Source organism: Bufo gargarizans, chromosome 2 (genome assembly GCF_014858855.1).
Source record: "Bufo gargarizans isolate SCDJY-AF-19 chromosome 2, ASM1485885v1, whole genome shotgun sequence".
Taxonomy (NCBI): Eukaryota; Metazoa; Chordata; class Amphibia; order Anura; family Bufonidae; genus Bufo; species Bufo gargarizans.
The window spans coordinates 478,550,790-478,567,748 of record NC_058081.1 but is presented as its reverse complement, the minus strand read 5'-3'; the positions used below and the strand labels follow the sequence as shown (position 1 = coordinate 478,567,748).

The 16,959-nt window shown below is 46.5% G+C and overlaps 1 protein-coding gene across 1 annotated transcript in view; it reads left to right on the top strand.

The window, feature by feature from the left end:
* Window positions 1-16,959, top strand: part of CSF1R (colony stimulating factor 1 receptor) — a 113,142-nt gene that overhangs the window by 52,083 nt on the left and 44,100 nt on the right. Inside the window, 3 exon segments of the mRNA XM_044281125.1 lie at window positions 592-781; window positions 3,883-3,998; window positions 4,178-4,289. Of these exon segments, the coding sequence (XP_044137060.1) occupies window positions 592-781; window positions 3,883-3,998; window positions 4,178-4,289 (418 nt within the window).

Here is a 16,959-nt window from a genome sequence, read left to right as displayed (position 1 = left end):
CGGAAACACGCTGCTGGTTACTCTCAGGTACTGCTGGCGGCTTGGGATGTTTTTTGGAAGTGACAGGTTTCCTTCACATCACATTTTTATGTTAAACATTTATATATTTTTATTTTTTGTTCTCTTTTATTTTTATTTTTCCATGTCACTATCTTAAAAAAGTATATAATCCTGCAACAATCAACCTACACAGAGGGTTCTGTGCAGTTTAAATATAAGATTGTATGGTGTCTTAGCCTACTCAAAATATAACAGAACATTGCAATGTACTTCTCAACATCTAGCACCCTCTACAGTCTTTCCCTTTCCTCTCCCAGGTGTCCTCCTGTCATTCTCACAGTATTGTGATGACCTAAGGAGTAACATATAAATACACATCATTTACATATACAAACACTCAACACAGTGTATTCATATGTAGATTTTCCCTGTAGTAGACACCTTCCTCAGAGCCTATAAGTAAATACATACTAGTTCTGGGAGTTTTTATTGCCAGCATGGAAATTATGAAAGTACTGATAATATAAAAAATCATCTGACTCTACTGATTCAAAAAGTCATTGGAAACATCTGCATTATTTTATTTTTCAGAAAAAGCCTTTGTGAATGTTTCAACGACACAGAATAGAAGAATGATATTATTCAAGGGGGTCAGTGTGGAGCTGATGGTAGATATCAAATCTTACCCAAGTCAACTGTCCTGGAAATGGCTACACAACAATACTGGCAATATAAAGGATGTTAGTTCTCTATCAAAGTGGGAGGACAAAGGACCTTATTGGTATGACTTCAATGTACAATAATATGATGAGCAACTATGGACATGATAGTTATATCATACTTGCCTAATTGCGAGAACTAGTGATGAGCGGCATAGGCAATATTCGCATTCGTGATATTTCGCAATTTTTTTGCCAAATATTCACCATAAATTCACAATTCTTGAATTCGTGATCTCCAGTCATTGTTTACTTCATTGCAAAAATTGGCAATATAATATATTCACGATGAATTTGCGTTAAATTTGCAATTAGAATATTCAACACTATTCGCGAATACGAATAGCTAGCACTATATTCTAAATATTCTCGAATTCTTGAAGTGGTGATATTTGCGATTAAAATTCGTGATTCAAATATTCGCGCTCAACACTATCGAGAACTGATATTAGGTCAATTCTAAGAAGTGATGTAACAAACACTCTACTTTTTAATATATACCCCACCCATTATTATTGTACATGCCCCCAACCTAAGACAGTTTAATCACAAGTTGAAAGAAACGTACCTGTCAGGGCTCAGCCTCGGCTTTGCCATGCCAGGAGAGACGTGCTACTGAGCCACACCCTCTAGTGATGCAACAGCATTCTTAGCAACAGGATGCAATGCTCTGTTCCTCCTTGCAGCGGGCCTGGGCTGGTGGAGATTAGCAGTGGGCTGGTTGCTAAGATGCTATATTACTGTGTGCTAGTGTTTCTGACTAATGGAGCTGCGAGTCATGAAACTATCAAGTTCTGATCCAGGAACTCTGCGCTCTATTCCTGGCCATACACTAGTGCCAGTGATAGTCTATGACTCACCAGCGGTGTTCCTTCCTTTCTGGTTTCTTGTTCCTGTGCTTACTGATTGATTGATCGTTCTTCTAAACCCGGTGTCACGGATTAGAGTGGGGGTAACTCTAATCCGTGTGATGTTAACATAAATGTAAGCTGCTTGACCAGGACAACAGAGTTAGGGAGCAGGTCACCTCCTAGCGCATCCCTAATATGACCCTGACTCCTAGCTGTATGAGCCGACCTTGATGGTAGGAGGGCTCATACTCAGGAACCTCGGATCCCTAATAACCCTCCGCAGATCCCTGAGCTAGGAGCTAAGTAGACAACCTGTTCCTCCTGGACGCGGAGAAACAGGAGTCTAAACTGGCCAAGCTGCAAGGGGATAGAAACATCAACAGCCTATGGATATGGCAGGAGAGTGAAAGACTTCCACCCCTACCTGCCACAGACACACTGACTGGATCCCGTGCTTAACTGCTGAAGTCCACACCCAACATAAAAGGACACAGCACACATAAACACACAGGAACCCAGAACCATAGCTGCAATAATAACAGACACCACATAAAGATAAAATAACATCATGGAACATAGACTTATGACCACAAAGGTGGCCCTCACTGGCAGATGGTATATAACCAGGAGGATGACTCCAGCTAACCATGGATGAAGTACCCCTCAGACTACTGATCATAACTGAGGCTAAATAGCCCATGTAGCCACACCCACACACAGACACACCCAGTGTTCACACAAAGAAGGGAGTTAACCCAAGCTACACCAGGCAAGGGAAAACAGCAACTTAAAGGGTAAGTGTACTCATACGTAAATCCTGTGCACTACCAAACAAACTAAAAGGACACCTACAAAGAGAGGTTGCCAGGTGCAACCGCATGCACTACACAGCAAGCTTCATCTGCAACAGCACAGGCTGCTATACTGCGAATAAGAACATGTTGCCAGCGGCAACCACAAGTGAGGCAACAAACTAGCGGCCCTCACGCGTGATTGAACAACCAAACCAGACCGCAGGCAACAGCATGCAGTTCAGGAGTCACGGCCATGACCATGGTCGTGACACCCGGCTTGTCTTCTGACCACTCTCTGTCTCTTGTTTGTTTCTGCATTGTCCATCTGGTTCTGATATCGGCTTTTCTTCTGACCACTCTCTGTCTCTCGTTTGGTACTACATAGCTGTCTGGTTTACCATTTACATACTACTCTGTCTTTGTTATTTGTCTGTCTGTGCACTTAAATAACATAGAGACTGTCGACCAGTTGCAGTGTAGCTATCTTAAGCTTGGGTTAAGTAGGGAAAGCAGGCTAAGTTCTAGCCTTAGGGCTCATTGTCATTGTCTGTCCCTATCTACAGTTGTAACACAAGTAATGCGTAATACCCCTATCATCATATCCCAAAATGAAGATACACCCCAGACCAGACCTCAAAACAAAAATTGATCCAGACGAGGCCACATAAACAAATACCTACCACAGGGTCCCTAAACAAATACTGACTCAAACCAGACTCGCTAAGCAAATATGGACCCCTTAAAAACAGACCTTTGACCAGACCCCTGTAAAGCAGCCCTCATCACTCCCCGATCCTGCCAAAGAAAACATTCTGTCAGCAGCCTTTGCAAGTGCCTATAATTGAAGAGGACTGCATGAGGCAAGCAGTCAGGATGTGGCACTCCGGAGACTTGTCCACTCTAGGAGTCTGGGAAGTCTCCTCTGTTCCCCAGATATTCCCAGATAATAGGCAAGTATGGGCAATTTCCTGTGGGCTAATTTCTAAATTATTAGGCAAAAACGAGATAACTCATGTACAGGTATATCCTCATCATTTTACAATATGTGGCATAGTCTACTGCAGGCATGTCCAAACTGCGGCCCTCCAGCTGTTCCAAAACTACAACTCCCAGCATGCCTGGATAGCTTACAGCTATTAGGGCATGCTGGGAGTTGTAGTTTTGCAACAGCTGGAGGGCCGCAGTTTGGACATGCCTGGTACTGGATGGCGTATTACAGAGGTAGTTCATATTTCTAGTGCATTTTACATGCTACAGATCTGCCCGCTGTTTCAGCCCCATTCAATGTTTTTAATCAGCATGTGGACACAGCATGTCCTTAGAAGTAAGGTTTCTACAAAGAGAGTATATCAGTAATATGATGCTGTGCAAAGGAATCATACGGCAGCATACAGATGCTGTAAAGGCCCTGTGGTCGTATGCATTTTCAGTGCAACATTATATAGTATACAGCCGGAGGTTGTGTTTTTCCTTTGAAAAATAAGTATGTGCTTTTTATAATCTTTTTAATTTTTCCAGGAACAAAAGCATCCTGATTCTGAATCGTCTGAATGGAAATGAGAGCGGGACATACACTTTCTTTGCAAACAATTCTAAAGCCAGTGCTTCTCTGTCTTTTGAAATAAAATTGTACAGTAAGTTCCTAAGCAGTAATAATTTCATGTTCAACGACAGCCGACCCACAGATACTTTAGTTAACAGTTCTTTTTATACACATACAACCTGAATTGACATAATCACACCTACTACCCGTTTGATCGTTGCCCTTTGACGGTGATATTGTGAATGACGTAAATTCTCTTATGTGTTACAGGTATTCCAACTATTGATATACATTCTGTTACTATAAATGATACAAAAAAAATAGTATGCACATCACAAGGGTATGCATTACCAACTATTGAATGGCTTCAATGTTCTGATAGGTGAGAATTGAAAAGAATCTTAAAAATGTCATATAAATAGATTCATATTTTTGTGTGTTTACATATCAAAGGGCAAGATGAACTCATGCCATATGCAGTACCCCTGACCTGGGGGTATCAGCAATTATTGCCTTATTATGTGTTGTTATGTATTTAATTTTTTGGCTTCACGTACCAGCCATAGAAGGTGTGGATGGCAAAATGTTGACAGGAACAGGGCTAACCACCCTGTTTCTCCCGTTTTGGTAGGCGTGGGCTGGTCCTGCTTCCTGCTAGGAGGGGAAGGTCCAGTATAGCTACTGAAGGGAGAGCTCCTGCTCCTGTGAATGATTTGGTTTGTCCAGAAGACCAACATCTTTCAGTTTCAAGAAAACACTTGAGAGACAAGACTGCAGAACTAACAGCAAAATACTGCATTATAGACACTGCTGCAAGGTGAGGGACTAGGGCTCAGACACCCTTCACCCAAACCACCACCAGGCCAGACTAATATCAAGTCTGTATCACAGTTGACACGTCTATCCACACATACCTGCAATCACTAGTCTTTTTTCAGTCAACCTGCCGCCATACCTTCTCAACTGGTACCAAAAACTGCACTTTGAATTTGCTGCTACTGGATGTACTGCAAGTGATATTTTGTATTAACTAATAAGAGACTGTTCTACGTCCATATCACGGCTGAGGATGGGGAAAACCCTCAGCCATGCGATGCCAGAAGATGGATGGTCGATGCAAGGCCAGGACAGGAATCAGGGAATAGGTCACCTCCTATCAATCCCTAATTCTGACCCTGTCTCCTAACCGTATGAGCCGACCCTGATAGTAGGAGGGCTTATACTCCAGAACCCCATCCTCTGCACCGGCTCCTCAGGGACTTGCTGCACATATAGTGATTTGTTATATAGAACATTTAAAGTAAGTTCACATGAGCAATATACTGGCGGAAAAAAATCTAATCAGTATTTTGTCTGTGGTAGAAAGCTGAGACTGAGCTTCAGGTTTCTGCCATGGATCGGCACACTGACCAGCTCCATTCAGTGGGGTTAATCAGTGTATTACCACCTGCCACGGTCTCAGCGCTGTTTCAGATGCTGAAAATGCTGTAAGATAGGGCAGGATGCTTTTATTAGTCAGTACACTGAAAAAGAAGCATAGGTCACTGCCTCCCATTGAAAACAGTGGCATTTTTTTCAAGCTGATTCAGACGCGGTCTCCATGCCAGAATCAGCGTAAAAAACTCTGTGTGCATGAGGCCTTACATTGTCTATCCAAATAAACAGTGCCCACATAGTACACACAGTGTCAAAATTTCACCGCACAATGTCTACATACAGTAGAATAAGCCAAAATACTGCCATATAGTGCCCACAAAGGGCCATCAACTGGAAAGATACAGTGTACACAGTGCCCAGACCTTCACAGTGCCATTCATCATCCATATATACCTATATACCTCTTACAAACACTCCTTAGAATGACATATGCTGCCTAGATAAACAGTCCATCCAGTGCTATACATAGTCTTCATTGGGGGCATTCAGTGCCCATTCTGTGCCATATAGTGCTGGTATTTTTAAGGAACAGTCAAATGGGGCAGATTTTTTGCAGCAGACTTTTCTTTGTCGATTTGTTGTGGATTTGCTGTGGATTTCACCCTCTACATTGTGAAGGGCAAAATACACAATGGAGATCCTCAGCATAAATTGGCACCAAAAATCTTCACCAAAAGTGTTTTCAAATCTCATCCACATTGTTGGTACTGAACCTATGTGAAACTAATGCACCCAAATCTGTGGCAGTAAATCCTTGCACTCCAGGGGATCCGACCTTAGGTTTGAAAACAGGACTTATTGGGGAAGAATAATTTCAATAATTATTACTTAAAGAGACCCAGTCACCCAATTTTTGTTTTTTACTTTATTTAAAAAAATTCTATGTTTTAATGAAATAATAAAATGTCTAAACACAATTATTTAAAAATAAATTAATAAATGTTTCCCATACTGATTGAACTGTGTATGGCACCTGCTCTTCATGTAAATGGTCGCCTCCAAGGTAGCTTCACAGGAAGCTACCCAGCATGCTCAGTGCTGTGACGCCATTTCCTCCAGACACTGAAGTTTAGAGCAAGATGGCTGGATGATTACATAGCAGCTGTCAGACATTCATCCACCCAGAGATCCAGCTCTGAGCTTCATTATAAGGTGCAGTGTGAAAGTAACAGCACCAGTTACTTTCACTTTCTTCCCCTAAACTGCCCTCACATGCTCAGCAAGATCCAGCAGTGTGCTGGGCAGAGCTGCAAACATCCTCTCTCTGGGAGAGGACAGATCCTCCAGAGTGACTACAGATGCAGACACCCTCTAGATCTGCATGAGGAACCTCCCCCACCTCATGTCTGAAGATATCTGCTCCCTCCATCACATTACAGTCATAAGTCCCTGCACCCAAGTGTAAGTTTGCAGAAAAGAGTACTATATATCCAGTGGCGTACACACAATCCATAGGCCTCCAGTGTGAAACTGATCTATGGGGTCCCCTCCCTGTCGCTGCCCCCCCAACCCAGCCGCTGCCCCCCCTTCCCAACCAGCTTTATAACTTATACCAGCTATACATATATAATTATATTTTTTTTCTCCGAAAAAAGGGTTAGGGCTTATTATCGGGGTAGGGCTTATTTTGGCTCCATGAACAACAATCACACATTTATGCTTGAACAAAAAACCAGGGAGATCCGGTGCCAGAGATGACAGGGTGCCAATTGGTGGAGGCGGGGGAGGAAGCAGGACGTGCTCACCACCAATCAGCACCTCCAGCTCCAGGCAGCAGAGAGGAGAAGGACATCCTCCTGCTATCTCATTATTAGAACGTGCGGGCTGGCGGCAGTACAGGGTAGAGAAGCCGTCCAGCCCGCCCAGCGATGTACCCGTACGGTAGATGGAAGCGCGGCTGCCAGCATAATTTAGCATTTAGTGAAGCCGCCAGCCACGATGTATGCGCGGGCTAGCGGCTTCACTGAAGGCTAAGTGCTGGCAGCCTGCGCTGCTGTAACTCCTATCCGCCTCCATCTCCGATCAGCTGAGAGAGCAAAGATTTCCGGCGCTAAGGTCCTGCCCGCCCGCCCTGGCAGCTCAGGAGCCATTGGTGAGCGCTCCTGAGCTGCTGAATCACCCACATTTCCATAAATATTACATTCACCTAGGGCTTAAATATAATCCCTACTCCCAAAACCCTGCAAAATAGGGCTAGTTCTTATTTTTGGGGTAGGGCTTAATTTCGGGGAAACACGGGTACCTGGGCTGGCTCACGCTGAAAGCTGCTGAACCAGCCTGCTGAAAGTCAGTGGCAACTGTCAAGGCTGAATGCTGGAGGCAGTGCAGTTTCTAGGTAAAATTTCTCTCAGGGCGAGTGTCAAAAAAACTCCCCCCCACCCCACCCCTTCAAAACTGCTCGATGAAATACATTGTAAAAAATGTGTAACCACATTGCACGGACGGTCACAGTGATGCGCCCAGTGACCCACAGGCTCAGGCTCGCACTCACAGTGACGCACCCAGTGACCCAGTGACCCACAGACTCAGGCTCGCACTCACAGTGACGCACCCAGTGTCCCATAGACTCAGGCTTTCACTTACAGTAGGCTTCTTTATCAGCACTGCTCCGGGTGGGCGGTAACAGGCAGGCAGTGTGGGCGGCGGTGCTCACCTCACTCACTGTACGTCACGCGGCACATGACGTACAGTGAGTGAGCGCCGCCGCCCGCAGAGCCTGCCTGTGGGGGGACATTATTTTTAATAAGGATCACTATGGACATTATTTAGAATGGAGGCTGCTGTGGGTGTCATTATAACTGTATAATGTCTGATAGGCCTAGTCCTGAGTTATATTACCCTGCCCTGTATAATAATGTACCCTGATACCCCTTAGTTATATTACCCCAGCGGGGTAATATAACTAAGGGGTATCAGAGATGGGCACATTATTATACAGGGCATGGGCAGAGTAATATAACTCAGCTCAGGACTAGGCCTATCAGACATTATAGTTATAATGAGTAATGACCCACAGTAGCCTCCATTCTAAATAATGTCCATAGTGATCCTTATTAAACTTAATGTCCCCCTCAGTGACAGTGGCCCCCGCCCCCCATTGTAATTAATGCCCCCCCCCCCCCCCCCCAGACCATCACTCGCCTCACAGCAGGCTTCTTTTCAGCATCAGTACTGCTCAGGGGCTCAGGGAGGATGGTAACAGGCAGACAGTGCGGCGCTCACTCACTCACTGTACGTCACGCGCCTGCGCCCCGGGCGGCCGCCCCTAGAAACAGCCCTGGCTGGAGGCTGGCTGGGCTCAGTGTGGGCTCTGGCTGGCTGAATGAGTGCTGCTCCTGGGCCTGGATCAGGCTGGCATAAATATCTGGCAGAGAGAGAGAACGATGCAAGGTGAGGTGAGTGACTGTAGTATACAGTCAGACTACTGGTTAAGTGGGCAGTGGCAGACTAGCAGTGGCTCCCGCGCTCCTCTGTTCCCAACTCCCTGCCGGACCTGCAGCGCTGATAACTTTGTGAACGTCACGTAAGCGCGCAGTGTGATCTGGATATGCTGCCAGGCCCTGCCCCTCTGCCATTGGTACTTAAAGTGACCATGCCTGAGCTGGACCTGCTGTCCCATCATCCATAACAACAAAAAAGGGGGACTTCTGGCCATCCGCCGGACCAGGAGTCTAAAAACCTGACTGTCAGGCCTAAAACTGGACGTCTGGCCACCCTAAGAGCAGCAGTAGCAGAGAGAATGAGGCCAGCAGCAGCCATTTCAGTCAGATTAGAGCCAAAGCTGCAGAGTGGCTGTAATCTGACTAAAATGGCTGCTGCTGGCCTCAATAAGTCTTTCTGCCACTGCAGAGAGACCTCATATCAGCCAACTCAGCCCCCATTAGACCTCAGTTCAGCCCACTCAGACCCCCATCAGACCTCAGATCAGCCCAAAGACCCCCACTCAGCCCCCATCAGACCAGCCCAAAGACCCCCACTCAGCCTCCATCAGACCAGCCCAAAGAACCCCACTCAGCCCCCACCAGACCAGCACAAAGACCCCCGACTCAGCCCCCATCAGACCAGCCCAAAGACCCCCACTCAGCCCCCATCAGACTTCAGATACGCCTAAAGACCCCCATCAGCCCCCATCAGACCTCAGATCAGCCCAAAGACCCCCATCAGACCTCAGATCAGCCCAAAGACCTCTATCAGACCCCTCTCAGCCCCCATCAGACCTCAGATCAGCCCAAAGACCCCCATCAGCCCCCACTCAGCCCCATCAGACCTCAGATCAGCCCAAGGATCCCCATCAGACCTCATATCATCCCAAAGACCCCCATCAGACCCACAAATAACCCCTAAGATCGGCCCAAAGACCCCCACTCAGCCCCCATTAGACCTCAGATCAGCCCAAAGACCCCCATCAGACCCCCACTCAGCCCCATCAGACCTCAGATCAGCCCAAAAACCCCACCAGACCCCCACTCAGCCCCCATCAGACCTCAGATCAGCCCAAAGACCCCTATCAGACCCCCACTCAGCCGCCATCAGACTTCAGATCAGCCCAAAGACCACCATCAGACCCCACTCAGCCCCCAGATCAGCCCAAAGACCCCATCAGACCCCCACTCAGCCCCCATCAGACCTCATATCATCCCAAAGACCCCTATCAGACCCACACTCAGCCCTCAGATCAGCCCAAAGACCCACACTCAGCCCCCATCAGACCTCAGATCAGCCCAAAGACCCCCATCAGACCCCCACTCAGCCCCCATCAGACCTCAGATCAGCCCAAAGACCCCCATCAGACCCACACTCAGCCCAAAGACCCCCATCAGCCCCCATCAGACCTCAGATCAGCCCAAAGACCCCTACTCAGCCCCCATCAGACCTCATATCAGCCCAAAGACCCCCATCAGACCCACATTTAGCCCTCAGACCAGCCCAAAGACCCCCACTCTGCCCCCATTAGACCTCAGATCAGCCGAAAGACCCCCATCAGACCCCCACTCAGCTCCCATCAGACCTCAGATCAGCCCTCAGACCCCCACTCAGCCCCCATATCAGCCCAAAGACCCCCATCAGACCCCCACTCAGCCCTCATATCAGCCCAAATACCCCCAGTCAGCCCAATCAGACCTCAGATCAGCCCAAAGACCCCCACTCAGCCCCCATCAGACCTCAGATCAGCCCTCAGACCCCCACTCAGCCCCCATATCAGCCCAAAGACCCCCCATCAGACCCTCAGACCCACACTCAGCCCTCATATCAGCCCAAAGAACCCAAGTCAGCCCCATCAGACCTCATATCAGCCCAAAGACCCCCTACTCAGCCCCCATCAGACCTCAAATCAGCCCAAAGACCCCCATAAAGCCCCCATCAGACCTCAAATCAGCCCTCAGACCCCCACAAAGCCCCCATATCAGCCCAAAGACCCCCATCAGACCCACACTCAGCCCTCATATCAGCCCAAAGACCACCAGTCAACCCCATCAGACCTCAGATCAGCCCAAAGACCCCCCACTCAGCCCCCATCAGACCTCAGATCAGCCCAAAGACCCCCACTCAGCCCCCATCAGACCTCAGATCAGCCCAAAGACCCCCATCACACCCTCACTCAGGCCCCATCGGCTCAGATCAATCAGCGGCAGCCCACAGAGTGATCCCCAGGCTCCAACAAACTTACCTGTTCTGCGCTGCAGCTACTTTTCCTCTCCGGCAGAAGTCGCGCTCCTCTGTCTTCCCGGCTGGCACTGCACTGTCACCTGACAGCGTGCAGCGTCAGGTTATAGTGCGCGCACTACGTCCTGACGCTGTACGCACTCAGGACAGTGAAGCGCCGGCCAGGGAGGGTAAGTATATTAAAGGGGCGGGCCGCACGGAAACAAGGAGCATGGGGCCCAGGTACAGCATTACTGCAGGGGCCAGGGGTCCACAGGCGGCTGGTCCCCCTGGAGTGCCAGGCCCGGTTGCAACTGCGACCCCTGCGTCCCCTGTATGTACGCCAGTGTATATATCTGCTTCACATCTATCTGAATGTTTATATATGAGTGCCTGTATGTATATCTCTTGTATTGATGTGTTAATGTACAACTGTGTGTATACTATATATGCTGTATATAATATACATTGTGTATGTATATATATATATATATATATATATATAGACTGTGTAGAATCAGGGCAGCACACCTAGTATCAAACCGTTGGGTGCCAGCGGTGGAAACACCTTACCAGGGTGTATGATATAAAACAAGGAAAGACACCGCAGCACATCCGTAGGTGAAAAATTGTGGATCTTTATTCACCCTTGCGACGTTTCAGTCCTCTTACTGGGACTATTTTCAAGCAATGCATCATACAAAAGTGTGGGTATTTATGTGATCAAATCAAATTAATATACATAAGTGGTGATTAACAACATGTATAAATATACAGCAAAATATCTCATATATAAATGAGAGAAATACATTAGTAAAATATCTCATATATAAATGAGAGAAATACATTATTATTATAATGTATTTCTCTCATTTATATATGAGATATTTTGCTGTATATTATACATGTTGTTAATCACCACTTATGTATATTAATTTGATTTGATCACATAAATACCCACACTTTTGTATGATGCATTGCTTGAAAATAGTCCCAGTAAGAGGACTGAAACTTCGCAAGGGTGAATAAAGATCCACAATTTTTCACCTACGGATGTGCTGCGGTGTCTTTCCTTGTTTTATATATATATATATATATATATATATATATATCTACAGTACAGACCAAAAGTTTGGACACACCTTCTCATTCAAAGAGTTTTCTTTATTTTCATGACTATGAAAATTGTAGATTCACACTGAAGGCATCAAAACAATGAATTAACACATGTGGAATTATATACATAACAAAAAAAAGTGAACTTTGATGTCAGTTCTGCCTCCAGCAGTCCACGGCAGGCTTTAGGGGGCCTGTTTCCTCGGCCCATGGGTCTCAGACCTCCAACCTGGCTCCAAGCCACTCAGATCCCAACTTCAGAGATCCTGCTTCTGAGCCCAGCTGCCTATTTAAGGACAGCTAGGTGCTGCCAAAAACCCGGACCGGCAATTAAAATCCAGTCCGGTATTTGACCCCACCTGGCCACAAATCAGCCCAGCAGCACACGCTGGGAGGAAAATACCTGTTTTCCCAGACCATTCCCCTCACTGTGTCACAATATATATACACCGTATATGTGTATGTATGTATGTGTGTGTATATATATATATATATATATATATATATATATATACTAGCAGAAGGACCTGGCTTTGCACGGGTATATTTCATCTATTTCATTTAATGTTTGTGTGTGTCATTCAAAGATATCAACAGTATACACTTTAACAGTGACATCTACAGTGACCCCCGCCCCCACACTGCCCCGTCTCCTTAAAATGGGACCTCCACAGCAGCCCACCCCCTTAACTTTAACCTTCACAGCAGCCTGCCCCTTTAACAGTGAGTTCCACGGTATACCACTGTCACAGTGTAGGGGAGGGGAGGAACACCAGAATGACAACAGAAGGAAAATGACCAGGAACTAGGCCTCAAGGCTAGGGAAAGGGAAATGGTGACCACCTAGGGAAACCCTAAACCTAGCCCTGACTCCTGTCAGTATGAATAGACCCTGAAGGAAACCTAGGCCCTAGTAACCCTTAAAATCCCTAGGATAAGTGAAAGGGTCTGAGACTACTGGTTCCTTCCCATATGAACGAACCAGCGTCTCCCTGAGGTCTAGTAAACAATGAGCTAATGGGAGCAACAAAATACCAAGAGAAGTACACTTATCTTCAATAGATAATGGATGAGCAGGAACTCAGATGAGGACAACACGCCAGCTCTTTCAACTCCAGGCAGAGAATATCAACAGCATGGTATGAAGTGGTCCAGACTAAATAGAGGATCAGTAATGACCACAAGCTGCACCTGAGACAAGAGGTGTGGTCATTACCAACAACAACACTGCAAGAAGAGAAAACAGATAGGCTGTTAGATAACCTAACGTGCAGCCGGTGTCTTAGATCTTGACAGTAACCACCCTTCTACGGGTGTCCTCCGTACACCCAGGACTAACCTTATCCGTATGAGCCCTGTGAAAGGCTATCACAAGGCGACTAGCATTAACGTCAGCCGCTGGAACCCACATTCTCTCCTCTGGACCGTAACCCTTCCAGTGAACGAGGTACTGAAGGGATCTATGGAGAATTCATGAGTTTACTATCCAGGCGATCTGAAATTCAAGATTACCGTCCACACTGACAGGAGCGGGAGGCAAGGAGCACGGTTCAGCAGGTTCGACATATCTCTTCAGCAATGATTTGTGGAAAAAATCATACATTTTTTTAAAGCCTGCGGAAGTTCAAGATTAAAGGCTACTGGCTTAATAATGGCAGAGATCTTTTATGGGCCAATAAACCTTGGACCCAACTTCCAAGAAGGTACTTTCAACTTAATGTTTCTTGTGGACAGCCACACAGAATTACCCACTCCCAGGTACGGACCACTCATACGTCTCTTGTCAGCCATCCGTTTATACTTGTTGCCCTTTTTTTTTTTTTATTATTTAGAATTTTCCGCCAAATAGATGACAAAGAAGAGGAAAATCTTTCCTCTTCTGGTATACCAGAAGTCTCAGTATTAGAAAATGTTCCAAACTGCGGAACCCATATGCCCCAAAAAACTGCAACTTATCACTGGACTCCTGCCTATGGTTATTTATGGCAAACTCAGGCTAAAGACAAAGATGAAGACCACTCCTCCTGATTCTCTGAGACAAAACATCTCAAATAAGTCTCCAGATTCTGGTTAGTGGCGTTTGGTCTGTCCGTTCGACTGAGGATGAAAGGCGGAGGAGAAGGACAATTGTACCCCCAGGCGCGTACAGAACGCCTTCCAGAATCTGGAAACAGAGTCCACCTATCCAACACCACTTTAGAGGGAATTCCTTCGCAATGTTATCGACAAACACTTGTGTGAGAGTTTTAGCATTAGGTAGACCTGTTAATGCTACAAAGTGCGACATCTTGCTGAAGCGATCAACAACCACCAGAATCATCATTTTTCCTGAGGAATTCAGCAAATTTGTGATAACGTCCATGGATAAATGAGTCCAAGGTCAGGACGTGATGGACAACGGAAGTAGAGATCCTGAAGGCCGAGTATGTACTACAAGCTGACACATAGCCCTCAACACATTTACGCAAACCCAGCCACCAGACTGCAAGAAATGAGATTGACTGTGGATCTGCTCCCAGGGTGTCCTGTAAGAACTGTACAGTGATGTTCCTCGAACACCTTGTGTCATAATTCAGAAGGAACAAACAACTTCCCCGGAGGACAGGACTCCGGTGCATCTCCCTGGCCCTCCCACACCTCTGCCTCAAGGTCGGGATAAAGGGCGGATATTACCACCCATTCAGCCAATATTAGACCAGGATCTTCCGAATCACCCCGCCCCAGGAAAGCTATGCGACACAGCATCCGACATTCTTAACCACAGGGCAATAGGTGACAGCAAAATAAAATCTGCTAAAAAACAACGACCATCTGGCCTGCCTTGGGTTCAGACATTTAGCCGACTCCAGGTAAGCCAGATTTTTGTGATTGGTAATTACCGTAATAGGATGAATCACTCCTTCCAACCAATGACGCCATTCCTCAAAAGTCAACTTAATGGCCAGCAACTCTCTATTACCTACGTCATAATTTTTTTCAGCAGCAGAGAACTTCTTAGAGAAGAAAGCACATGGGCGCCATTTACTAGGTGAAGGGCCCTGTGACAAGACTGCTTCTACCCCTACCTTGGATGCGGCAAGTTCCACAATGAATGGCTGTGACACATCCCGTTGCACCAGTATAGGAGCAGAAGCAAAAGAAAAGGCTTGTAATGCCTCATTAGACCAGACTGAGACATCCAAACCTTTCCTAGTCATGTCCTTTAAAAGTTTAACCACAGTCGAGTAGTCCAAAATGAATTTACGGTAGTAGTGGGCGAACCCCAAGAACCGCATAAGCGCTTTCAGATTTTCAGGCAAATCCCAGTCTAACACAGCACGGACCTTCTCAGGATCCATACGAAAACCTGAAGATTAGAGTAAGTGTACAGTATGGGATCTGCGTCTCCTACTGCAGGGTGGCAGATCGCTGTCTACACATCGCAGCACTATGGATCCCAGTACTAGCTTACCTTGTAGGAGACGCAGGTGCCCGCCAGCATACCGCCGCATCCATCCTCTCTGCCAGGTGTCATCTGATGCGCTATAGCACGCGCCTGCGCACCTCTCTCCTTTCTTATAGAAGTAGGCAGCTGGTTCCTGATTACCACCCCCACCCGGAGGCGGGACTATTTGTATTTAAGGCAGCTTCACTCATCATGAAGTGCCCAAGCGTGGTTGTTGTACTTCCTGAGTCCCGCTGAAGCATCCCACTGTGTCTGTTTATTGGATTTCCTGGATTCTGACCTCCGCTTCATTTGACTACACATCTGCCTGCCGTCTGTTTATTGGATCACCTGGATTATAGACCTCTGCACTGCCTGACTACGTGTCTGTCCATCTTCTCCTGTAAGTCTGCCTGGATCCAGACCCTGCACTGCCTATGAGACTGTTTATATCTGCACTGCCTGACTACGCATCTGCCCATCTCCTCCTGTAAGTCTGCCTGGATCCAGACCCTGCACTGCCTGACAATAAGACCGCTTATATCTGCACTGCCTGACTACGCATCTGCCCATCTCCTCCTGTAAGTCTGCCAGGATCCAGACCCTGCACTGCCTGTGAGACTGCTTATATCTGCACGCTATATTGCTCTGAACTTTGTGTTGCCTGTATCTGTCAAGTGACTTTTGAATACTGTCTGCCAGTAAAGACCATCTGTTCCTTTATTCTGCCTTTGTTGGACTCTGTTCACACTACTGCAGGTAGCTGCATTCAAGGTAACAGGTGCAGACACCAGGGTCCTGACTGAGAGTCAGCAGTCAGCAATATTGTACTAATTCCCAGTCCTCTATCAGCTGACACAGAGGATCCACATCCTCTGGTCGTAACAGTAAGTAACCCAGGAATTGCACTTCCTGAACTGCAAATACACACTTTTCCAACTGCATACAATTTATTCTCTCTTAAGATCTGTAACACTTGTCTCGCGTGATCCTGATGTGTCTCCGTGTCAGGAGAATAAATTTGAATATCATCCAGATACACCACCACAAACCTGCCCACCAGATGATGAAAGATGTCATTGATGAAATGGTAAAAAACCGCAGGGGCGTGGGTTAACCCAAAAGGCATGACCATATTCTCAAAATGACCCTCAGGAGTATTAAAGGCCGTCTTCCATTTGTCCCCCTCCTCGATTCTTACCAGATTATATGCCCCCCTCAAATACAACTTAGAGAACACATTGGCACCGACAATCTGATTGAACAAATCTGAGATCAAAGGAAAGGGACAAGGATCACGGACAGTAATACGATTAAGCTCATGGAAGTCCAGACATAGTTCTGTCCTTTTTCATAACAAAGAACAATGCAGCCACTAGGGACTTGGATGGTCTAATATGACCTTTATCGAAACTCTCAGGTGATATATTCT